This window comes from Nothoprocta perdicaria, unplaced genomic scaffold (genome assembly GCF_003342845.1).
Source record: "Nothoprocta perdicaria isolate Ctin4 unplaced genomic scaffold, notPer1 scaffold_72, whole genome shotgun sequence".
Classification (NCBI taxonomy): Eukaryota; Metazoa; Chordata; class Aves; order Tinamiformes; family Tinamidae; genus Nothoprocta; species Nothoprocta perdicaria.
In genome coordinates, this window is record NW_020455999.1 from 3,063,077 (window position 1) to 3,089,329 (window position 26,253).

General features: G+C 41.8%; 1 protein-coding gene across 5 annotated transcripts in view; it reads right to left on the reverse strand.

The window, feature by feature from the left end:
• Positions 1 to 26,253, reverse strand: part of SKI (SKI proto-oncogene) — an 89,688-nt gene that overhangs the window by 9,709 nt on the left and 53,726 nt on the right. For 3 of the 5 annotated variants that reach the window (XM_026051019.1, XM_026051018.1, XM_026051017.1), the window contains 2 exons: positions 1,334 to 1,441; positions 455 to 580 (listed from right to left, as the gene is read on the reverse strand). In XM_026051019.1, coding sequence (XP_025906804.1) covers positions 455 to 580; positions 1,334 to 1,441 — 234 coding nt within the window. The remainder of the gene's footprint in view (positions 1 to 454; positions 581 to 1,333; positions 1,442 to 26,253) is intronic. The other 2 variants (XM_026051020.1, XM_026051021.1) reach the window with 2 other exon arrangements.

Here is a 26,253-nt window from a genome sequence, read left to right on the forward strand (position 1 = left end):
AGTATAAATCACAAGGGAGCTCTGGCGATGCTTGTAAATACACATTGTGATATCTCTAAAACTGATCCCCCACTAACTAGGACCTACTTGCTTAGCAGGTTCTACTGGAAGGGATGAATTGCACTAATGCAAAATCCCGCAGGGTTGTTCCTTTGCCAAGAATTTATATGTGGTTTGCAGAGACCACATGAGGCTTTCTCAGCCTTTCAGGACTCCTCTACCTCAAAGGCATGAAGAGATTGCTTGTTTTCATCCTCACAAGGAAGGCTAGTGCCTATTCAGAGGTAGCAAGAAAATTGGGAGAGCAGTACAGCTGAATGTGTGCTGGGAAAAGGAGAGGACTGCTAAAAAAACTATGTATTTGGGCAAAGTTTTCCCCTAATCTTCTCTTCTGGTTGCACAAGAAGGATACTAATCTCATCTTTCTTTCAAACACAAAACACTCAGTAATCACCTTATTAGATGAACTGGATAAGGACCGTAACCAGCTGGACTGTTTTTCCTTCTCAGTAGATGCTGGAGATTGGGAAGCAGAGTCATCTATTTTTGGCTTTTTGGAAGCAGGAGGATCTGAAGGGATCTGAAACAAAGACAGATGGGAAAAAAAACTTAGGAAGAAGGTTTAAGACAAAGGCAAATTTTGTACTAAAAGTAAGAAACATTCATCTTTTTAACATTTTTAAAGCAAACAGTTATTTCATGACTGTGACTTAAGGAATAACAAATGCTAGAGCAAAATAAGGGGCAGAGAGAAACATATGCCACGATATATGTGGTTTTATTCCTTCACTGTAAGTACCCAGATAAAGGGTAGATCGTGCAAGAAGGGTAATTGGGCGGGCATATTAGCAAGATGTTTACACCATGCTGCAGAGAAATATCTGCCTTTTTATTTTTTTAAGAAACTTTTGTATGCAGAAAGGTAAGTTTTAATGTTGTTGCTGAACTGGACAGCTTACTTTAAATGAGAACAGAACAGACTTTGTTATTCTGTTTGCAGCGGTTGTTATGCTGATGACTTCACTACCCCACAGCTGCAGTGAATTCTGCGGGTGCTGCCAAGAGCTGCTTTGCCTTTTCCACAAGTGGCTCAGCTCGGCCCATAAATCACCCTCAAGCATAAGAAAGCCCTTTGGCAAGCAGAATCCCGTTCCTTCAACACTGTGAAGGAATAAAATTGCTAAAGCCCCAGTGTGGCTTGCAAAAAAAACCGGTAACTACTGGTTTAACTGGTGCATTGGGGATACCAGCTTGAAGCCCTGCCAGCAAGAACAAGTCTATCAGCAGGACCTCGTTCTGCATCATGACTACAAATAATGAAAGAGCAACATACCACCTTTGTTTCTGTCTTTGTTTCTCTTCTTTCCTTCTTTCTTTTTGCAATTCGGATACTTTCCATATTCCCATCCAACCCGGCTCTAAGTAAGGTGGCAGAACCACGCTGCAATAATTAGCAATAGCTCATGTTTGCGTCATATTTTTTTCCACCTTTACCTCTCAATATTGCTTTTTGAGGGCACAAAAGTATTCACAACTGTGTTTTACAGATGCATAGGCACATCCGAAGGGCAAAATTTTGAGAGCCCAAAAGACTTCCAAGCAGGTCATGTTGCCAATGAAAAAAAGATCTTGCTTGGCAGTGTCTTGTGCTCTGAAAGCCCATCCCCTCTAAGGCATCTTAAGTTGAGAACTCAAAGACTGTTTCTCCAAATGATTACTCATTTTTGAAAACTGTGACCTAAATGACTTTACCTGAAGACTCCGAGTGCAACCGAAAGCAGGTTCCCAACCAAAGTGCAGGCAAACCCAATAGCTCTGTAACCAGAGCAGTACTGTCCCTTTCCCACACTGTACTCGGGAGGGAAACTATGACAGCAAGAACATGAACAGTCTCTCCTGCTTCCATTTAGACAGCGCAGAACTACAGCTCAAATGGCTGAATATTTAGTTAATGCCAGTCCATCCAGCAGCACACCCCACTCATGACTTCTACAGCCCAATGCTCATAGTAACACAATCAAACCAAGTCTGGAAGTTTTAGTAAAACATTCTGGCACTCTGGAGCTTGGGGCAGCTTTCCATATGTAGCAGATAAGATAGAATGACATGGGTGTGTGTATGTATGTAACTGCGAGTGCAGAATTAGCCCGTGCCAGTGCCAAATGCCAGTTTCAGTGGATCTGCAAAGGATTCTTTTGGCACAGCTTCAGGCTTTCCTAGAGCCTCTAGAAAGGGCTAGGGCATGGTCCCTCCCAGCCATCCAACTAGGAAAAGACATTTCTAAATGCTTTTTGTAGGAAACACAGGACAAAGCATTGGAAAAGATTCATTTTTGCTCTCAGATATGCTGCCTGTGCAGAATTAGTGACAGCATTAGAAAGGTATTTGGCAAGTGGCGACGAATCCCAGCCCTATCCACTGGGGCTGGTGAGCGGTGGGGAGGGGGCCATGGGGCGGGAGGGCTTGGAATGGAGGAGGCAACAGGTGGCAGGAGCCAGTGTGGAGCCCCCCTCCGCCTGGCCCCACTTGCGCAGCTGCCGTGGGACCGGGACCACAGGTCAAGTRCAAACCCAGCAGCTTTGGGAAAGGAGGAGCCACGTGTCAGGCTCCGACAGGCTCTGAGGGGCACATTTTAACAGCATCAACTCAGCTGCGTTTTTGAAGAAACTTCTCTCCCTTTCTCCACTGTTCCCCCTTTTTTTCCTCTTAAATCAAGGCTGACATCCAAGGTACRGGGCTCTCAGCACGAAAAATTTCAGCAGACATGGGAAAAGATGCTTCACGTTTTGTTGCCAGGAGCCAGTGTTGATCTGAAAACATAAGCTGAAGCAAGAAAAATCCAGTACACAGGGAACATGTAAAAGGAAAAAGAGATTTCCTTTCCCTACAAAGAAAGGGATGGAGAAGAGGAGAAGAAAACGACAGAGAAAAGCAGGTACTACATGGGGCACATAGGTGCTTCTAACTTCAAGCCATTGCCCATCCTGTGCCTATTCAGTATCCCTACCACACCAGCACTCACTGAGGTGGTGAAGCACCTGAGCTAGACTCTAAATGATGTTGCCAATGTCACCTCTGCACTGCTGGCATGAGCCTGCCAGTCCCCTCCATCCATGGCCCCATTTGGCTTACACAGATCATGTGCGGGTTGAGTCAGGAGCTCCCTCTCGCTACGCGCTCATGCAGCGCAACATACGAAACCCAGAAATACCCCCCTCTCCACGGGATGACGGCTACGGCGCCACAAACCCTCTGAACCCTCCACCTGGAGACGTTGGAAGTGCCACTCCAGGCAGTTACCGCACTGCACTGCTCTTGTTCCACACAGTACCATGACAAAGACCCAAATCTGCTCACAGCTACAGGAAAACACCTAAAGGCAGCAATGTGATCAGACACTGACCACAACATCTCCTCTTCATGTTACTCACTCATTATGCCCCACTCTAGGACAGATTTCAGGCAACATTATAGCCCACGGGGAACTGGCATGTGCCAAAACTTAGGCCAAGACACAGAAATCTGTATTTCAGTCTCTTTAGATGGATTTTGGAAATACTATAAAAGCAGAACTGAGTTTTATATTCCTAATTCTAGTGTAAATCCAGAATGTCTCCACTGAGAAATCTGCAGCTAAAAAAAGCATATCAAATCAGAATAAATAAAATTACAACGTGCCCCTAAGTCTACAGATAACATACAATCATTCTGTTCAGGCTATTTCTCTTGCAGCTAGGCCCTTCTACCAACGAGTTCAGTTACACCATGAAAAAGGGTGCAGCTTCCTGTCTCATGTGATGCTCAGGATGTGAAAATTAAAGCAGTTTTCTCATTATACGCAAAAGCCACAAGACCAGACACTGGTCAGATACCAGCACAGAGAAACCTCAGAGAGAGACTACCTAGGTTAAGGACGGGTCAGACGCCCAAAAGTACAGATGAAGAACACCTTTTATTTCAAGCATGAAGCACCCTTATCAATTCAAAAGCAGGAAACTAGTTAAACCATCTGCTGTGCTAGCTGCTCCTTGAGGTCCACTTAGAGGTGCACTGGATGAACACAGCTAAAACAGTGAGTATTTGTTTAGAAATGATCTGGTCATGTAATATAGTTTTCCTGTAAAATCTTCTTCTGGACCGCACAGTATCTCTCACCTTTAGTATTCCTCCCAGTCAGAATTTAGGGACAATCAGTGACATTTTCCAAAGTGTGTATTCAGTATCAGAGCAGAAGCATATTAAAAATTAGGAGGATTCATGTTCCCAAACTCCTTCACTTGCCAGGTTTTGCCCACTTCACCTCGCTAACAATAGCTTCCTTTTAAAGAATGAATACTGCCCCTGTCCTCCCCCTGCCCCCCCCAAAACCCCATGCACAGTGAAAGGGGTGGATCTTCCAGGCATTTATCTGTGCTAACTGCGTGAAGTCTATGAGACCCTGCCCAGTGCTTATCTGACTCAGCAAACTCACTGTTAACCATTACTAAGCCAATGCTGCCAATACTTCATCAATTTATTATTTCCTTGCAGGAAAAACACCACAGGAAATGAAGCGTTGAAATGTTCAGCCACAGAAATGGAACAACAGCAAAAAAAAAAAAAAGTAAGGATTTTTTTCTCTCATCACCTGCACACCTATTAAATGTAATTAAATATGAGAAGCTCTGAAAGAATTTTTTTGCAGGGTTTATTGGGCTTTCCTTTCTCAGCAATGAAAAGCAACTCTCATGCTGGAACTCCTGCTACTAGCAATGCTGGAAGGACCCTAGGAAACCTCCAGACAATACTTGCATAGACCATTGCTGAGAAATGAGAATATATGAGTTCTGTTCCTGCTTCACGAATACCACATTGAATAATGCAAATGGGAACTGAAAAACAGAACTTTTAGGTTCTATTTTAAGTGGCTTTTCTTGTTGATTTGTGTGACCATGGGCTGGTTACTTAAAGTCAGCTGTCCTGTGAACATAAAATGGTAATTACTTACCCACCTTTAAAGTGTTTTATCATAAGGCCTGTCTTTTACTTGGAAGAAAAGGATGCAAAGTCTTATTATAAACAGATTGAAGTCAGTGCAATGCTAGGTGTCTGACTAGGATACAGGTGGAAAAATAGTTCTGAGTGGAAGGAAAGCAAGAAAAAAAGAAAATGATGACTTTGTTTTAAATGAAAGAATTTCCTTCTCTATACTAAGAAACTGTCTTCATAAGATTTCATAAGAAAGTATTTCTTTCTTTTGTCTTTTTTTTTTTTTTTTTAAGAGACATTAAGAAAGATAGGGTTGATAATTGTTAAGCAATCTACTCAAACTGGATTTTGGCTCTTGGTGCAAAGTGGAAGCCTCTTTTCCATTTGCCAGCAGTGTGCCTTGCTCTTCCAGTGGAACTGAGAGTTATAGTTTGAATAGAATTCCCTACCCCTTGCTTAAAACAAAACAAAACAAAATCAACTCACTTCCCACTGCTGGAATTCAACCAGTGGCTGAGACTAGTGTGAAACAGGTCAGAGGGACTAAGCAGGAGAAATGGCCCGTTTTCCACTGGTCATTTTTACTGGCACCAGCTGTCTGGGAACTTTCCGATGCAACGTCAATATGCAGGCAAGAGTGCGACTGACTGAGAAAAGAGAAATTAAGAATCTGTATGTGCCCACACGCACACACACACAATTATCTATATTGCACACACAGAGACATCTATATTCAAGGAAAACAGAGGCAAGTTCTCAAGTTTTACTGAGGGCTCTGCTCCTCTTGATAACTGAAGTTGAGGAAGTTATGTCATCAGATTGAGAGGAACATTCAGCAAGGAAAAGCAAAAATTTCCTCTAAGAAAAGATTTTCTTTGCCCAATCTTTGATAAATTCTTTGCAGAGCTGTGGTTCTGGAACCTAAGAAGTACTCTGAGGATGAATTTGTGCCCTCTCATTTTAATTTAAATGAGGATTTCTTGCCATAACTGCACTTAAGTTTCAGCTTCAAACTCTCTCCAAGGCATCAGTTCCTGTATTATGGAGACATGTCCACTTCACCAGCCAAGAATCTCATTTTAATTTCAATGTTACATAAAAGGGCAAGTATTCTCCTTGTGTTTTCCACTAATAGTGGCTCTACCAGGCAGGTTGTTCTTCCTCAAATACCAGCCAATGCATAATCAACTTCAACAGCCAGGCAGTTTAGGAGCTCGGAAAAGGGGAGGAAAGGGTCTCAACTGATGGATAACAGCTGGGCTTTTGTTACTGCTTCATCAACTCCACCCCCTCCCCGGACCTGGACAGGCAGCTACTGAGCGTTAGAGCTCACTGATAGGGAATCCTCCCCAACCTTCTGGTGCCCACAGGTGCTACGAGCACCACACATTTGCATATACCACTATTTATTTTTTTATTTCTTAAATTTCAAGGACATTTTTTAACAGGTATCTTATTACTCCTTTATGATAAAAAGTTAAAAAAAGAAAAAGAAAAAAAAACATGACAAAACTGATAAGCAGGGAGTATATTTAACCATCTCTCATGATTCAGTTGGATAATCAGGCTTTAACTCCTCTCTCCACTCTTCATCTCATAATCTGATACTTGTGGCAGGCTGGTTTGCTGTCAAGACCTGCGGCAAGAGCTTGGCACATGTGTGTGAGCATGTGACAGACACAGGGGCCTGGAACAGAGCCATTTGTCAACCTAAACCACGGAGAGGAGTCTAAGCACACCATGATGAATTACTTCAACGTCTGGGGAGCCAGCGGAGCAGAGCAAATACGACCCGCTTGTCCATGCTGTGATCCATGCTTACTTGGATTTATTTATAGGGCTCCTTCTGACAACCTGCTCTGCAGCTTTCCCCCCCACCAATGAAAAAGCATTTTAGAGGCACATCTAGTTTGCTCCTAGTGTCACTCTCATAATCAACACCACACTGGAATAAAAATTCCATGAAACAAGGGAGGGCCTCAAGGTTGCGGAAAGGCTGCATTGCCTCAGGGCTCAGGTCAATACATTGTTTCTTCACGTGCATTTAATTTGCTTGTGAGAGCTGCAGAAAATCTTGAGACTTGTAGAACAAACAGGCTAAAAGTCTCACCACAGGCCTGGGAACGACACTCTAAGCCCAAGCAGAGCCAGGTAGAGAGGAGTAATGGGATCAGCTTGGGTATTCACACGATCACTGCACAGCAACCCTAACTCTGTACTTCCTCTTACTGCCAATGGACAATGAAGTTTTCATACCCAAGACTACTTCAAATAAATGAATGAAAGTATTCTGCCAATACACTGATTATGTATTAATGGTTTTATATCTTATTAAGGTTAGGAGACAGTGCAGTGAAACCCCCTGCTCCTAATGAAAAAAAAAAAGTGGTGCCAGGCCTCAGTCATCTATCCAGATCTAGTGGAAACTACTATCTTGGGTCTTTCAACCACAAGGCTGCTACGTTTTTGACTAATGGAGATGAGCCATGACCATATAGTTAAATATATTTTAGATGTAAATTGGTTTAAGTGAGGTGCTGGTAACACTTAATATCAATAGTTATCTATTTTCCTTCATGTATTGTCAGTCAAGACAAAGCCATTTGTTTAAAAGCACAATTTTTGAGGAACACCTTCTCACCATCCATACAGAAGATGGAAAAAAAAAATGTGCCCAAGAACAGTTCTAAGAAAGCCACAAGAAGCTCATCTACTTTAAATAACAGTTACTACTTCTGAAACATCCCCCGAGCTCCAAGGATAAAGCTAGACAACCAATTACAGTCTTAGCCTTTCAAAGCTTCTTTTACTGCCCTTAGGAACAAGCATCACATGCTGCTCACACCAAATGCTCGGTTAARGAAGAAGGTTATGAAGAGGGAAGCGAGGGGTGAAGAGGGACGGAGAGAGTGCCCTTTAGTCCATAGAGCAACAGCTTGGAAGGGGTTGCTTTGCAAGAACCTTTATTCTTTTGTCCCAGTGTGTGATTTGTCTAAACAGAAGCAGTTTTACACAGGACATTCATCACACAGGAGAGATACACTTAGAACTTCTATCTAGATACACAAGGAAATTCAATCGTTCAGTACAGCCAATAGCACTGAGGAAAGAGAAACAGCTGCAATAGTTTTTTAGAAAAGCTGAGATGCTGAGATATCATGTGCATCAATGACAGAAAAGTGACAGAAAAAAAACATTTCATTCAATATGTGAAATATTGACAAAAAGACATTTTTTCCATTTTGCCAACTTAAAAAATCACCTTTCTACTACAGAAAATGGACCTAAAAGGAAACACCCACAATGTGTGTGATTATATACACTGCATATTTCAAAAGACAAAACCAAAAAAAAAAAMCGTAATTTTGTGTAACATCCACTGAGGCAGCAAAAGACAATTTGATGGGGAAAAAAAAGGGAAGAGGAATGGGTTGAACATGAGGGGAAAAACTGGGACAGCACATAAAGGCTTTCAGTTCTTGTAGCATGTGATGGATTTTAAGCCTTAAGGGGAGAACTGGCTAAGCAGTCTGACGATGCAGCGTGACTGAGCAGCCACATGGGTTGTGTCTGCTACTACTCTATTAATAGGATAAAGATTAGTGAGGTTTGGCTCTACCCATCCTATAGACACCAAGAGATGTCCTTGGTGGATTCCTTCTTTCTCTCCCTCATTTCTTTTCCTGGCCACAGCAAGTCGTAGGGCGGCCAGATGTGCACAACAAACTGCCCACCTGAATGGGCTTCAGCCAGAGGAGCAGCCCCCTCCATAAGGTATTTGCTGGCCCCAGTTCAGCTTCCATATCTGACAAAGCATTTAAGCTTTTTATTTATTTATTTATTTTAATAATAGGCTTAAACACAAATTTAATGCTAAACATTTAGGTTAATTGCAGAATTTAGGCCTCAGTTGGTTCCTAAGTAATGGCTTATGTTTATTGTGCCCAAATAATAAATATGAACACCCACAGGGCCCCAGATTTACGATTTTTCTCCTCACTTTCTTGTTACTATTTCACATTCCTACTTTGTATGTGTAATTTGCACAACCTCTATAAAGATGGTCAAATAAATATCTAGTGATCTCACAAATATGAAAATAACCTTATTTAAAACAAAAAGTATATCTTCAGGGGGTTTGGCAGTAACTTTCAATTATTTTTAATTGCTTGGAAAACTAAAGTAAGAAAATAGTGTGGTATAAATGTTAGGGAATATTATTAAGCAGTTTTTGTAATAACCTTAGCCATAGCTTAATAGATTGGGGGGGGGGGGGTAAGAAGCCTCCCCCTGTGGTCATCTGTTCAATATGAATGGACTATCTGTTCCCACACTTCCTCAAGGGGCAACTGAACTGAAATATTCCGTGATAGAAACCAGACTTCTGAGTTTGACCTGGTGGGCAATGAGAACTCCACAGAACCCTCAAAATTTGCGTTTAATTACAAACCACCACAGAGCCTGCACTGCAGCCTGAGATCAGAAACACACTGAAAGGGCTTGGGAGAATGTTTGTTGCTATAAACACCAACTCTTTCCCTCCCGTTTTTTCTTTTCACTTTTTTCTTTCCATCAACACAAGTGACTGACCGACTAACTACAAAGCAAGAAAGATTTCCAGGTAACCAGGCAAATCTGCCTGCCCTTCTTCTCAGGGAATCCTGCTACCAGAGGTCGTGCCATTTCATCTGGCACATCACAGGTATCAATCTAAACTGAAATTTAGTCCTGGTACCACGATGGCTTCAAAATTTCAGATTCTCTTCTTTTGTCTGAGACATTGAATCCTCAATACCAGTTGAGGGTTGAGGTTTTTTTAATGAAGCCTGTAACGCAGCGACTGAAAAAGCTAAGATGGAGCAGGACTCTATGCTAGGTTATGTCTCCAGCAGCCTAGCTAGAAAGAGGCAACAGAAGTTTATGTAAGCACAGGCATGGATCCTTCAATACTCTGAGCAGAGTAGAACTGTATTACATTTTTGTCAGAGCTATAGTATAAATTAACAATAAATGCCTAAACCAAAAGCCCTGGATATAACTACTGGGCAAGAAGTTTGTTTAAAAAAAAAAAAAAAATCAGGGAGAGAAATGGTGCATATCCACCTGGAACACAGACAGGAAAGAACCCTCTGATAAGAGAAGTTATGGTGGACTGTGCACAGAGGGGAAGTGAATAACCATAGCCTGAGTTCTCATGATAGATAGATGGAAGGTTCAGTCCGTGCAGTGGCATGAGAAATGTCAACCATCTGCACTCTGGAACATGCTCAACTGTTCCTCCTCCTAACAGAAATTCCTTTTCTTCTGTAGCTCTGGAAGAAACCTTCCTTAATTCACTCTTTACCATGTTGCTATGAAAAGGGAGAAAAACAACAAAGAAAGCAAGTCTATAAAAGGCTTCTTAATGTGCAGCCTTAGTGAATGACTTAAATGGATCAAATAACAGACTAATAATGAAAATACAGACAATTTATTCCAGTGTCACTCTGTTGTGCCAACATATTTGATATGTAACATCATGCAGCAATGCATTAGAAGGCAGTGCTACAGGGGTTTGCTCTGTTCTTTGATGTTCCCCTTAAAAATCAGTTCCAATTTACATCACTAGAGTTTTCCTTAGTTTAAATGTTATATAAAAGAAAAAGGAAGGGAAAAAAAAAAGCTTAAAGCAGCTTAAGCAGCTTTAGCAGAAGGAGGCCCAAGAAGGCCTTACACCGTGCAGAGACCAAGCAAAGGTAGAAGAGATGGAGCTGAGGGAAGAGCGACTCCAGGCAGGGCTGACTTTTGTCTCCCCTCTTCTTTTCAARAAGGAAAAGCCTGCATGGTATAAATACACCATACTGCCTACTCAGCTTAGCAAGCAAGCAAGAATAAACCAGAGAGGAGCTGCTATTTCAGCTAAAGAAAGACTACTCACGCTGAGAAAAATCAGAATTGACCTCCAGCAAAAGATTACCACCATCAAGTAGATACAAAATTAAAACTCCGGTGCCACAGACAACTACTTCAAAGATCTTGATCACACTAGACTCCCCCCCCCCCCCCAAGCACCCCAGAACATCAACAGTCATCTAAACACCGCTAAACACTGACAAATTTGTAATCCTGTTCTCTATAAGACCAAGTCCGGTCCTCAGCACAGTACAGAAAGAACATGGCATACAACAGACCCCTAGCATAGTGGAGTTAAAGCAGCAAAGTTCAAACAAGAGGGAAGAAAAAAATGTTTAAAATACAGAATAGAAACCCTTTATTGAAGGGTACAGTTGAGAAGATAAACCCTCACAGAATTCTATCGCTGACAAGGGTGGAAGGAGCTGCTGGAAGCGAGGCAAGTAATGTCTGGCTCAGCTGTTCAGGGTAGCAGCTGTCCTGAAAACCTCTCTAGAGGATTCAAGGGGTCATGGAAATCATGATTATTTGGAATGGAGAAGGGAAACAATAGGTTGAGGCCCCTTATCTCCTCACGTTTCTCATCTCTTTTGTTAGCTGTTGCCTTTCCAGAATAAATTGCTACCTTCATTTTAAGCAGATGTGGAGTTTGGTTCTGCGCATGTCCCCACTTCTCTCCTGCAGTTCTATAATGTAAAAAAACAAAAAATAAAAATCTCTCTCTCTCCCCCCTCCCTCGCACTGATCCGTGTGCCAGAAGTGGGCACCAGCTACTCTCTGCTGACCTAGAAGCCGCCTGAAGACTTAAAGTTCTTCAGTGATGGCGAGTACTGTTCAGCTCCAACCAGTGACGGTCTCCTGAAGTTTAACTTTCTTCATTCCCTTCTTTGCAGAGTCTCTCTCACAGTGAAAAGCTCCTGCAGGGGATACGACAACTAACCCACCAGTCACAGTCACTCAACTGCTTGCAGGAAGGAATACTACTGTAGTATTGTACTACTAGTTAATTCAGAGAAATGTCAGAGGGAGGTCAAAAAGTTACCACAGAAAGGGTCAATCTGTTAGTGCACAGCCTAACACTACTCGATTTACCTTGAGAGCTAACAGGGCTTTTTACCAGGTGAGAATATTTGGCCCTACTATGGCTACAAATTGGTTTATTAAGATTTTGGATAGTGCAATAAAACATGATTTTCTTCTGGCTCTCAGAGTGCAGGTTTGCATGACCTTGGGCAAGTCACTTAACTCTGCTGAAATTAATGTTCCCCTCACCCCTGAGTGCTGTGAAGCTGATTAATTTGCAAAAGAGCTTTAAAATGGCAGAGCTTGCATAATGGAAGAGTCTAACAGTTCTTGGTTAGCATGACTAAAGCGACAGTGTAAACAAAGACATGGCTAGAAAATGCAGTGCAGCTCTCAGGAGTTCAGATGAAGATTCAGAGAAAAAAGACCGACTTTTCTTACAGAAACCATGCCACAAATACCCTTATTTGTCACTCCAGGATGAAGCTGTCCAGCAAAACCAAGAATATATTTGGGAGAGGTTTAATCTGCACACAAGATAGAGCCACAATAGAGTTAGGGGAGTCTCATTTTGACCACTCACCAGACTTGAAATATCCCACCGCAGAGCAGTCCTATATGATTTACAGCACAGTAATATTTCTGACAGCAAAAGGCTTTTTTTTTTTTTTTTTTTTCCTAATGGTATTTAGCTTAGATTGTGTTTTTGAACTGTTCTTGTTTTCAGGTTCAACAGGAGACATTTTTCTCTAAGCTGATTTCTTTGTGGCTGAGGATTTAATCAGGTCAAAATGGTGATTAAAACAGGGCCAGCGAACACAAGCCTTAAAGGGGCAGCTGAAGCATTAAGCCCTTCCCCTCTGCCCTCCAAAAATGAGAAGTGCTACAGTAGCTGCTCTGGCCAATGTCCACATACCAAACAGTCTGAAAAGCTGGTACCTTGTTGGTCTCCTTTCTTCTGGACAAGAAAATACCAAGAAACTAAAAGATGCAAATGACTTAAGGGCTGCACTCCATGTAGATGCGTTAACACCAGCACGTCAGCCACTAAGGTGGGTTTTCTGACACTCACTTTACTCCAACACATGCACTGTGATTTTCCCGCGCAGCTACCCCAGTGCCTCTCCGTGCTATTGATATTCTTTCCTGCAGTTGTCCACTTCCTACTCCATAGGGCTGTGGCTCTGTTCATTCATCCAAAGACAGCGTGAGAGCACGGGTACAGTGGGGAAAAACAGGAGAACAAAACTGTAAAGGGACCAGCATTTCCACAACTCTAACTAGGGTGAACATAAACCAGTGAAGGCCAGAAATTCTTCTGTAGTGACAACTAATTCAGAAATTGATTTTTATTTTAAAGTGACTTAAGATATGACCTGTATCAAAGAGCTCACATGTTCCGCCATCAGCTGCACCAGCCCTGGGCCCATCCTCACTCTGGGTAACCAAAGCTGGCCAAATCACTCATCCAGTGGGTGCCACAACTAACAACGGAGCCTGATGGTTTTTGGCTCCTAATCCTATTCTCCAACCACTATAAACAGCTTTGAGGGGTATTATTCGTGAATGTTTAGAGCAAAATCATTCTGAATTTGGCGGACACTCTGTATCAGTACCAAGTGATGTTTTCAATAACACAAATGGACTTCTGCTGAAGGCAACATCTACTTGCCAGATGCCTGCCTGGCAATTCAGTCCTTTCCTCACTTCCATCACTGTGACACCTTGGAGATACCAACTCCTTGACACGTGGGATAACATCTTCCAAGCTATTTTTGGCACTCTATACCCACTCCTCTTCTATGTGTTTAACCATTTGAAAGCTAATTTGGGTCACGACTAATAGGATTAGATACTAAAAATCACAGGATGGGAGCAGTATTCCTTGGTGGATTAACAGGACCCAGACAGCATGCAACTGAGGGCAGCTTCAGGTATGTGGCAAAGCACTGATGACAACATGTTCTTTTTGCCCCCTCAGGTTAACTATAATTAATACTGAAGATGGACAAATATTCCACATAAACAAACCTCTAAACTTCACTCTTTTTTTACAGTGAGTTTCTTTACTTTGTACATTAAACATCAGCAAACATCCTGACAAGGGGGTGACAATGAGTAAGGACACTAAATAAATACACACCAGGAGTCCAGTTTTAACATCCATCAAATTATACCAGGCACAGTTACGATTTTTTTTTTTAAATCTAGGACCTAGGCAGACCTAGGTTTTATGCAAAAACCACTGGTTCTAGTTATTTTCATCTTGTTCTAACTAGAGTGAATCGCACAAGCCCTTCTCCTTGATATTTCCAGTAACTGCATCTTGTTGTCACAGGGAAAATATTAAAACATGAGAAACACCCTCCTGCTGACATTTGGAGAAATATGTGTTTATMTGCTTTAGTGGAGGAAGAGTAGTCTAACAGTCATAGAGTCCYGAGGATCAGAATTACCGTACTTTATTCTCAGCTCTGCTACTAAAATTTTTTGAACATCTTTAGGTAAATCACGTAACTCATAAGTCTCACCAAATAGTATTTGTGTAAACAGTATCAGAATTTCTGAACTAGTTTGAGATCTTCAACAAAAGACTATGCAGAAATGAGATTAATATTTTCATAGAAAAAATCTAAATCTAATTCTAATTCCTCAGTAGGCTCAAGCAACCCATTCTGGTGAGTTTATTCATGGCATTATTTAGAGGAGATTATCAGCAGCAGTCTGACTAATGTCCTTTTTGCACATRCAATCCTAGAGGGGCTGCCTAGCAAGAGGACCGCACCATTTCATTCCACATACTAATCCTCCCTTGCTTTCCATTTCCCTAGGAAGATTTCTACAAATTTGCCTCTAGGACAGAAAGAAGATAGCAACATATTCTGTAAAGTCAAAGTGCTTCTAATGTAGTGCTGATGTTGCTGTTTCTTCCTGCTCTCTACTTCCACTTTTTCATGTCAGATAACATTAAAGTAGCAATCAATTTTTCCGTCTGGTTCCCTGACACACCATGTGAGAACATAAACCTTTGTCTCCCCCGCCTCGAATCTCATAGAGACTAAGGAAACTTGGCAAGTAGCCCAAAATTCATCTCTAAGCCAGCTACCTGGCTGGTGGAATAACCTGGCGACAGTTTGTCTTCTTTCTTCTTTTTATTGGCTTGTATTCAAGCTTCACGCCTCCTCCAGGTGATTACTACAAAGATTAAAATTTGCAGAGGTGCAAAAGCAAAACAGCAGACACGCAACCTGAGCAAGGACAAAGCTACCTGACAGATCAAAACTTAACCTGAATTAATGGAGGCAATTAGCCCCCTCCTACAAGTCCAGCATTATACTTGTTTTTTTAAATTAAAAAGCAGAAAACAAGTGTTCTAGCCCAAGTACAATGTCAGTTTAACCGAATTCCGATGTTCATTAGAAGCTAGGTGTCCTAGGACGAGGAGTTCTGCGTTCACTTCTCAAGCAGGCAGAGGTAACTACGCATTTGGTTAAGGCACATGCCTGATGCAATTTTCATTGCGCTTCCCACTTTACCACAGAAATGTCAAGTTCTTAGGCAGAAATATTTGTTCAGGGTTTAGGAATCCATCCCTCTGAGCCTGTGCTTTGACTCGAAGCTCAAGCGGCCTGCAAGGTTCAGTTCCACTCTGCCTTGACACAAGATTCCAACAGGAAAGATCCACCCACAGAACTACCACCACTCAGTCAGAGCAAAGGCATCCTGAGTTTGAACTCTAACACCCTGAGCTCACCAGCCATCCTGCTTGCTCAGAAGGGACACTCTTACTGTGAGCTGTGAAGGAAGAAGACAGTATTGCTGCAACTCAGAGCAGGGCTGCGTCTGGAAGACTAGGTCTCCAGAAGTTTGCTCACAGTGCTCAAGTAATCTAAGCTCAGTATATACAATCATAAAAAGGATGATGTAAAAAAACACCTGGAATCACAGTCAAATTCCTGCTCGGTCTACATGTAACATGGGAAGCACAATTTAGGTAGCCAATACTTGGCAGTGACTGCTGCTCCATAAGGAAAACCAGTCATCCCAGAATAATGAGCACATATGGCATGGCCACACACTCACTATCCATTGCTTACCTACAGATACATGTCCCAAATAGATCTGTTCAGCCTGAATTATTACACCCGTGCTGACGGCTTTGTCCCTTAACATGGTTAACAGTCAATTCTGAAAAAGACTGCTGGGCTCAACAGAGTTATTTCCCATTACCAAAAGGGATTTTGTATCTGAGAAATGGTACCAGAATCCTTGCTCCATGAACTGCAGGCCACTTTATCTGCAACACATGCTCCACATGCTGGCAAAGCAGCCTCAGCTACTCTTCTCAGAGACCAAAGAAGGAATTGGTTTCCAAAGTCCATTTGTTCTTGTTCTCTCCCCTACATCAGCAAACACTGCACCTAGAAGAGAGCAATATCCAGTCTCTCCCAGCTTTGCTGACAGCTCAAAGTTTATTATTTTACTTCCTGCGAGAGGCTCAGAGTCTTGAAAGATGGGTGCAGCAGTGCAGGTGTCTGCAAAAATAGAGAAACTACCTTGTCTCACAGGAACAGGGACTGAGAGGAGGAGAGGAGTTATTGTGGGTGAGAAAAGTGAAGGGGTTGGAAGGGAGGAATGCTACAAAAGTACCATGACGACAGAAGAGGGTGATGGAAAGGTCACTCCCTTTCAATAACGCTCTTTTTTCTTGTCCAAATGAAACACTTGGCCATGTCCATCGCCAGAGTTCAGTTGGAGGTAAATGACTAGACATGGGGCCATAAAAGAGTCCGGAGATGGCATGCTGGTCTGTAATGTTCTGTAATGTGTGCGGCCTTTCAGCCTTTCTCCCAATTCTTCTACAGGGGCAATTGCCACAGCAAAAGGCTCCAAAATTGCATCAAACACAGGGTGCTCTTATGGATGTTGCAAGCACAGAGCTGAACCTGTTCACCTCAGTCAAAAGCCTGCTGATGCCGAGAGCCCATCGAGAAGGACTGCAGGAGTGAGAAAAAGGTATTTTCAATAATGAAATAGCGATTAATCCCAATAGACAAGCAGTCCCTATAATTACTTCTCAGCTGTTACTAGTAGGTGGTCAAATTATACCTTTCCAACATCTTTTCTACTATTGCACTTCTCCTCGGTACATTTTCTCATGTACCACTGTAAGATTCAGTACAATTAAAACTAACCACTAAGTAATTCCGTCTCTTTATTTTTATTTTCTCCTTCTTTTCGCCTAATATGAAATCACTCTTTCTAGTGTGGCACTTTAAGAAAATACATGTGAACTCTGGAGTTCCAAAGCAGTATTAACGCTCAAAAAAGGTTCATTATAATAAGAGATACAATACAAAGATTTGCTGTTCTACAGCACTAGGTACCAGGGCCAGCTGAGTGGTCATTTAAAGCTTTCATCTATGGAGATGGAAAAGCTTCAAGGAGGTGGTGGAAAAACAAAAATAAATAAAAAAAATCCATCACTGTACAGTGAATACTTTAAGTAGACACAAATGAGGCCATTTCCTGCCTGCCAGAGCCTTCCTTCAGAGGAGGATTTTCTCTCTTTGTTATTCTCTGACAACTGATCCTGCTACTTCATTTTTCAGGAGCACAGGAGTGGCGCTACACAAACAAGCAAGGCAGGCTGCAAACAGATACTACAATTCCTCCAAGCAACAGACACCCGTATTCCTGTAGAGCCACCGTAAACTCTGGGTACCTTTCCGTTCAGATACAGCTTTTCCTTCAGCACTAATGAGGGAGCTATCAGATGCAGTTACCAAAGATTAAAGATAACCTTCTATTGAAGTGCCTGATGTACAGCAAGCTGAAACCCCAGCTTCCCTGCAGTGACGTGGTTCCTGTGTCTTTAGCAGGTGTGCTGACTAATTCTATGTAGTCACCATTCCCTCTCTCTCTCCTTTGCTTTTTTTTTAAAAAAAGGAGATGGAGAGAACAATGTGACAGTTTCATAGTGCTTTCAATAAATTGCTCTCTATTTATTATGTTTTAATGCAGTCCCCTTCACAAACTTTTGGAATCAACCAGGTCTTCCCTCTCCACGTTAAATCTGAATGTATGCGGAATACTTGGAAATCTAAGAGCTACATGCAGGAAAGAAAAGCTCATTATTTATTGGATCCTGAGACTTTACCTCCTCCTTGGCAAGTTCTCTATCACAGTTTTCCCTAGTGATGTCAGTTCTCTTCTCAGGGTCCCTACCAAGCACCTGGGCTCCGCTGGGGTTGTGGAGGGCACCCAGGAGGTGTTTGGCTCCAGGCTTCGGTTCCTGCTGCCTTTAAGGATCAATAAGAGAAAAGGACTTAACTTTTCCACGCAGAATTAGAGGAAACACCACGTATAAAAACGAAACACAGGATGTTGTGGTTATTTTGCTTGGAAAGCTTATTTACTAGGAATCTGAACAAATCAAAAAGGAATGTTTTGCAAGAACAGTAAGGAAGTGTGGCTACATTTACGGTTTGTTTACAACCTGCTCTTGGGCTCTTTTGAGTTTTTCCATTAAAAATGCTTTACAGAATGGCAAATGGCTGACAGCTTTTCTTCCCTTTATTTTTCATACGTTAACAAATGCATTTGCATGCACAGTTTTCATCAGAACAAACCTTACAATCTATTGCAGTCAAGCTCCAGAAATACCTGAGGAATATGACTAAGATGAGGTGTTTGGATGGGTCACAGAAGTGAAAAAAACCAAAAACATAAGGAAGGAGCAGAGAGCTGCAAGCAGGGTAGTAATGACACCTTGCTGCCTTTCGAGTCTTCCTAGCATGACTTGCTGGACTCCATCAATGCCTGTAAACAAGGAAGTGTTGCAGACACTAGGGAAAACCGAGGTACAGAAAGGGAAATCTCCTTATCAAAGGTCAGAAGAACGAACATGCAGCTACCCTTTAGACAACCAACTGCTACTCTAATGATATTATTGACTATATTCTTTTACTAGCATCCATTCTGCTATGACTTAGTGAAGAAAACAGCTGAATGGAAAAGAGTTTGAGCTGTTAAGATTACATAAGCCTGTAGTTACCACCTAGCAATGGAGAAAAAAAAAGGCTGGATATTTTCAGTTACGACTAGATTTTCTAACCAGATGGCCAGAAGAACTGACGTCACTCACATTCCGAATTACAGAGATACTTGAAAGCGGCTCCAGCGTGAATGATGCAGCCGGGCCTGCACTCTAAGATGATTTTCCAAACCCTATCCTGTAAAGATACCAGAAGCATTTTTGCTATTGCTGTTGCTCTGCTGTTGAGAATCCACTTCTGGGACACACATCTGTCCAAACTCTCTGTGGGATGTTTGTGTATCTTTTTCCTGGACTGAGGTCCCAGTTTGGCATGAAATTAAGCTGTGCTTAGCACTATAGACAAGCTTCCAAATATAGTTTAATGGGGCCTTGGAGATACTTAACTCAGAAGACTTTTACTGAAAACCTCACAGAAGTAATTGTCCAGCAACAAGGACTGCTCGTATTAAAAGACTTGACCAGTCGGTGTTGCATTGCATAAGGAAACCCTGGGCAACATGCAGTAATTCAGACACTGCAATAAGACAATGGGAAAAAGTAAGCCCAAATTTGGCAACCTACACACTCTGAAGCTTTAAATTTCAACTTCAACACAAAGTCAATGGAAATATGTTTTGATGCTTTATAAATTTAGAAACAAAAAGTCAGTAAGAAGGCAGGAGGCTTGCAGGACAGAGAATGCTGGGTCCAATTCATATGCAGGAAACCCCTGCTCCATCCCAGCTATGAGAAATACCTGAAGAAGTTAGAAAACCCAGTCACTCACTGGCTAGACATTTTCCCTTCACTGAAAGAAAATACACAAGGGGCCTGCAAAACACTTCTACATGAAGCCATTTCAGTTATGGGAGACCAAGAGAGAAAAACAGAAAGATCAGAAAACCCAACTGTGCTTTTTTATGCAGCAACACTGTAAGAATCAGCACAGCTGCACTTACATACTTAAAAATACTAATGCTCCTGAGACTTCCTATTATCACTTTGCAAGACAGTTGCCCATATTCTCATAAAATGCTAGTCCTGATGGATGGCAGAGTGCACAGAAACACACCGAGTGCGACTGTGACAGGACTCACRCTGCTTCTCGAGCAGGATACCCTGTGGAGCAGGACAGAATGAGCAGTGTTGTCCACTGGTTCTCGGCTCTTCCGTTTGTTACTGCAATGTTTTGAGATTCTGTGTGACGGGTTTGTGACACAGCTCTGCAAAGTGATCTGAGATCCCTCCATGGACATGGAAAGAACCACCATTACTTGCACATGAAAAAAAAAAAAGGGGGGGAAAGAGCTCTTTCTAGTTGCTCTAATCCCTAAGGATGTACAAGAGAATTGTCATTAGAAGTAATCTGACTGCTGCAAAATGTACAATCACAAATGTGGTAAAGGGAAGAGCTGAGAGAAGTAATGAGAATAGAAGACAAAATGAAGTGTTTTTTTTGAAAAGTTCTACTGTTTCTAGCAAGAGGTATTTCTTTAAGTATTCCACTTTACAAAAAAGAGGCCCAATATTACTTGTGTCTGGAAGCTGGCGCATGAAAACCTGCCAAATTTCCATGCAAAATAAAATCTTTTATTTGTGCAGCTCTCACCATCTCTCTCTCTCTCTTTCCAAACAATAGCTTCATGGTTTTAGTGCAGTGTGATGGATTACACATTACAGCTCAGCTATGATGACAAACGTTAGTGGAGGGGATCAAAATTTGAGGGGTATGTGCAGGGAGTAGGGGACAAAGAAAGAAGAAAGGAAGGGAACATCAGGTAAAAATAAGGAAAAATAAAAAAAAGGAACTCAAGGAACTTTTGGAAAGCTGAAAAGGGTAGGACGTGCTATTGCTCACAGTTTTAGAAAAGAAGCCAAATAAAACAGAATAGGGAAATAAAGAATTCAAACATGCACAATACTGGCCCTAAGTTATACATCAAGATGCATCCAGAATCTCGCTTGCTGAAAATTTCTGAGCATCAGATGGGGAAGAGAGCCCATCCAGTTTGCCTGGGAGGAGCACAGCAGCTTTAGAGTTGTGTTTCCTGTGAATTTACCCCTAGTAACTCCATGACCAGACCACATAGTTATCTACAATAGAAGAAAAAAAAAGATCCAGTTACAGTATTCCATTATTTCCCTTTCTATAGTAACCGTTTGTTGTGAAAGGTCATGGGAACAAAAGGCACGGACCCAACTTTGATCTATGTATGCAAGAAGGGATGAAGGAAACCCTCATCTTTGCTAGCAGAGCCCTCCTCAACGGAGGCAGCAGGACATAACTGCCACTACACAGTCAAGGGCAGGCAGTGAGGGGCAGATTTTTTCCTTCCACAGCTTCTTACTCGAGCAGGCCTCTCATACACCCACCGCTTAGCGGCCGGATTTTAACTAGTCCATTTTTAAAATGTTACGTATCACAACCCAAGGAGAGAACATACAATTAGAAAAGCTTCTCAAGAGGGTAATATGACAAATCACAGGATAATATGTTACCCTAACAATTGTCTTATGTGCCTTACTTTCAGAAAAGAACAAGAAACACGGTAGTAAAGCAGTAATTTTTTTTTTTTTTTCCGGTCGTCTTCAAAATGGCTGAGTGCTTTTGTTCAAAAGGAGCTTTAGCTAAAAAAAATAGATTAATGTAATAGTTCATGTAATGAGAAAAACTAATAGCAGCTATCATTTCACAAGATGTACATCTGACAATCCTAGAGAGAGGAGCTGTTGCTGAAATACTAAAAAAGCTCTCTCTCTGCTTACACACTCCATAATGGCTACGCTTTTTGCACAGAAACATGTATACACATTTGCATTATCCGTTATCCACATCCCCACACTACATGACTAGCATATTAGGTTAAAATCATGCTCATTGACTCCTCTGTTCTGGAAAAGGTCTAACACCCACTGCTTATGCTGGCCCAAGGCACCCTAGTTCTCAAGAGTAAATATATAATATGCAACTCTGCAGTGTGCAGAAGCATCAATCAATAACATAATTATCAAGAAAATTTAATCTAAATGGTTACAAGAAATAAATACCAACAAATGTAATGCATTTACCATGAAAATAAGAAAAAAAAAAGAAAACAACAACAACAACAACAAAACCTGTAAGCAAGTGAATAACTGTCTGATGGAAAGCCTGGTCAATAAGCACGGTTCTGCCCCAAAGCTCCCGAAGCCCCACAGCTGACTGTGGAAATACACAGTGAGTGGAACCCTATGTCATGCCGTGGAGGCTGACAAATCCTGGGATGCTGGGATAGGATGCCACACACATCTCTAAGGTGACTAATTGTGTTATAAGGCAGCACTTGAATTCCTTTGTAAATACTTCTGATCAGTGAAAACTAGCTATTGACTGCAAAATCTAAGGTACTGGGGATGAGGACAATTTTATAAACTCAAGAACTCTTCAGGGTACATACCAGGATTAAATAACAGTGCTGTAGCCATACATGCAGTGGAATTTCCTGCGCTGATTTGTGTTTTATTACACATCAGCTGCCCTAGACAACYGATTATCTATCATGACCAAGGGAGGTGAAGAATTGTTTGACCAGAGCCATTAAAAATCTATACAATTTGTTATACTGTAAATAATCACCCTATTGCCTTCTCAGTTTCTCTTCCATCTYCCTTCCCTTTCCCTCAGGAAAGTCCATTTTTATCAGGATTCATGAGCACAAGCCAGAATCTCCTGAGCTTACTTCATTAACTGAAATATGACACAGTGAATTAATTGTCCAAGGGAAAAAACAAGCAAACAAACCACAACTAAACCCACCTCTTTTATTATCAGTCAATACAAATTCATATAAGAAACGGCAGCTAGTGCACTTAGAAGGACCTCCCTGAAACGTAACAGACACTAAGCCAAGGTCAGCAGACGTACAGGGGGTACTTGTACTGGACAGCTTGATACCTAACTTTTGAGTGCTGTGACATGCACAGATTCTAGATGTTAACATGTTTTCCTATACATATTATGAGTGAAGGACTTCACTCATCAAGCAATGGGAAAAATGATTCCATGAGAGTCCTCAGCAAAGGACCTCTATGCTTTTATGGGCAAGAGGCTGCACCAGACTCGGAGCTTTGAGACCGAAWCTTTTAAATTCTGGACTAGGCCAGTAAAATGTCTTAATTCTTGCATTATTGTCACCACAGACTGTTCAATGACAAAGATGACTGTAGCTTAGCAAAACAGGCTCATTTTATTATTCTGTCTAAACTGAACTTGAAGAAAATCAGATCCAAAAGACATAGCCATCCAGGAACTACAGGTGTCTAGAGCTCAGAAGAGAGAAATCCTTCAAGCAGAATAACAGGCCTTTCTTTCAAGTATCTCAAGCTATTATATGACCAGGTAGTTGTTATCATCTCCATTTTACATGGGAAGCAAAGTGCCACGTGGCAGTACCAGGAACAGAGGAACTGTGCCTGAAACTAAGCTTGGTAACATCATCTTCCAAGTTCTAACAAAACCCAAACCCATCCCTACCTCTAAATGATGCGCGGTCTGTGCAGACAAGTCAAGTCCTTGAAAGAGTGACTATTCCAGACATACAGACAAAATAAACAGCTTTACAGGCCAAACATCCAGCACAATTAGACTAAACTGTTGATCATTCCAATGGCCTGAAAAGAATAGACACTGAAGAAACATCTGTGTAAATTAAAAGGATACTTAAAGGCAGAGCAGACTTATCTAAGATCTCAGGACGCACTATAAACACTCCAAGTGGTACAGCCTGCGTTAACTGTGAGACAGCCGTTACAGATTGAGATTTTGCTTTTATTATAAACAATTGTTTTAAGAAACAAATGTTTTTGCCCAAATTAAACATGAGCAGCTGGAATGATGGAGCACACAGATAAAAAGGCAAGTGAAAGRGGGATACTGAATATTAATTATTTTACTGCACCAGCCTAGGTGCTTTGGAATTCTTTAGAAAGAACAACAGCAACAAAAATCCAAATCTGCTTCCCCAAAGCCTTGTGTTCTTCTCTAAGAAAGAAATATTTTATTCAACAAATGAAAAGTACTTGTTAYATAGAAAGTTTCCATTCAAGTAAATGGAAAGATTGCACTGAGTGCTGGGGAATTGATCTGATTTATATTTATATACGTTGGCTTAGTATTCTGAGATACAAATCAGACTGCACAACAGTTATCTTGACTGCTGCTTCACCCCCTCATTACCCCTCCCACATCTTTTGCCCTAAGGAGCAAAGCTCATTTCACTTGTGTTAGATGTGACTTCAAGAATTGGGGCTGTGTTCTGCATATGTGGACAGCACCAAGCACTGGAAAGGTGAGGACTGTGGTTTCCAGTCACAACTGCAGCACAAATAATAACGAACCTTGTCTTGGTATTACTGTGAAAAGAAGCCTATAACACAATGCAAGATCAGAAAGGGAGGTACTGCTACGAGTGCAGGAAGAACAAATGTCAACAACTGACTGCCAAGATGATGTCAATGGAGCCGTTCCAGACTTACAGAACTACCACGGAGACTTGAATATCACTCTGTAGGGGGGAAAATCTGACCAGTCATTTGCACAGATTATCTCCCTTTATCCATGAATGTGCAAAGTGGCCCCACTCTGAGGTCAAAAACGTTTATTTAACCAAGTCTCTTTCTTAATTATATATGTACACACATATAACAAACTGAGACATTTTTGCACCAATTTTGCTAACAGTTCAGCAAAGACAAACACCTATTTAACACTCAGTCAATGAGTCAACACTTGAGCACACTGACACTCTTAAGCTGCTGGTTTTTTTTCCTATGGTAACCACCAAAATCACTTAAACATATTCCCAAAAAATCATAGTTACTAGATGGTACACACTTGTCTGTAGATTCTTCTATAGGTCACAGAGCAAAGCATGGCAGGGTGAGGGATAATGCACAGTCAAGCTTAAGTTCTAGTTTAAACTCTCTTCTCTATAATCTCTTTTTTTAATACCAACTGTGGCTCAGAATGCTGATGCATGTGTCTTTTGGAAGTTAACATTTAACAGAGATTTCAGGTCTACCGAATTCCAAGAAATAAAAATAAACTCTTGTCCTGCTTCAGCTGCCAGCTGAGGCCAATGTTTACTGAGGGGAGTGCTAGGAACCAAGGAGATTTCAGAGTGGAGGAGTTCCAGCAGACTTGCTGGCCTGTGCCCCTCGTCACAGACACCGTTTTCAAGCAGGGAGCTTGGACCCAACACTGCTTTTCTCTGCATGTGTCTGCCTTTTTATCAGACTTTCTCAGCTGCTCCCCAGGAACGGAGGTTTTACATGTAACTGTGTTAATACACAAGAGCAAACTGAGCTGCCCTGCTGCGCTAGGCACTATTCCGATGCAACATCTCAAAGTTTCCAAACACACTATGTCACTGCAGCACATCCTGAAGCACAAAACACAGCAACGTGGCCATGCTCCCCTCAACTACCAGCCCATAGCCAGTGAGCAATCAGGGACCCCCATTCGTGAGGTCAGTGTCTGAACTGGAGAAAGACAAATGTGAATACGAAAGCAAGAAAAGCCCCAAATGTGGCAGACAGTCATCAGTACCACAAAGCTCGCACAACCCAGAACTGCTGCTTTCTGTTAAAAGCTACAATGCCAAAGTTTTGTGACTCAGCATTTCAGAGTGAGATTCCTCTAGGTGTTCAAAAGAGGGAAATTCCTTACAATGAGGAACTGAATCTTCTGCTGCAAGAGGCGGGGGCAGAAGGGTTTCCTATGTGTCTATATATGCCCCCTGACTATTTCTGAAGGAAACAAAACCAAAATTCGGGGGGAGAAGAATACCTGTTTGGTCCCAGCGTTACCTGGAGCCCAGCTCCAGGTCTGCCCACAAGAAAGGTTCCCAAACATCAGTGGTGTCACTCCAAACAGGGATTTATAACTCTCATTTGAGGTGTGGAACAACTGCATCACTGAGGATGCCACATACATTCAGCTACACTGGCTTTAGGGCCACAAAGCAGTCCTGCTGAAAACACCTGTGCTCAAAAAGCAGTTATTCCTGTTTGACTTTGCAAGGCTCGGACAGCAAAATCACCATGTACAAATCAGAATGAAGAAACAGAAAAGAAAAAAAGAACAAAAAAAGAAGAAAGAGCAAAAAAAGAAGAAAGAGAACAACATTTCACCTTCAGAGCACTCTCAGATCACATTTCTTTTCCACCCCATCCTCTCCCCCTTTTTCTCTCTCTCCTTTACTTTTTTTTCCTTTCTCTTCCAGGTCTGGCAACCCTTATGTTTTTTTTTTCCTCCATAGAAACCGACATAACAGCGAGCCTGAGCCAGCCTC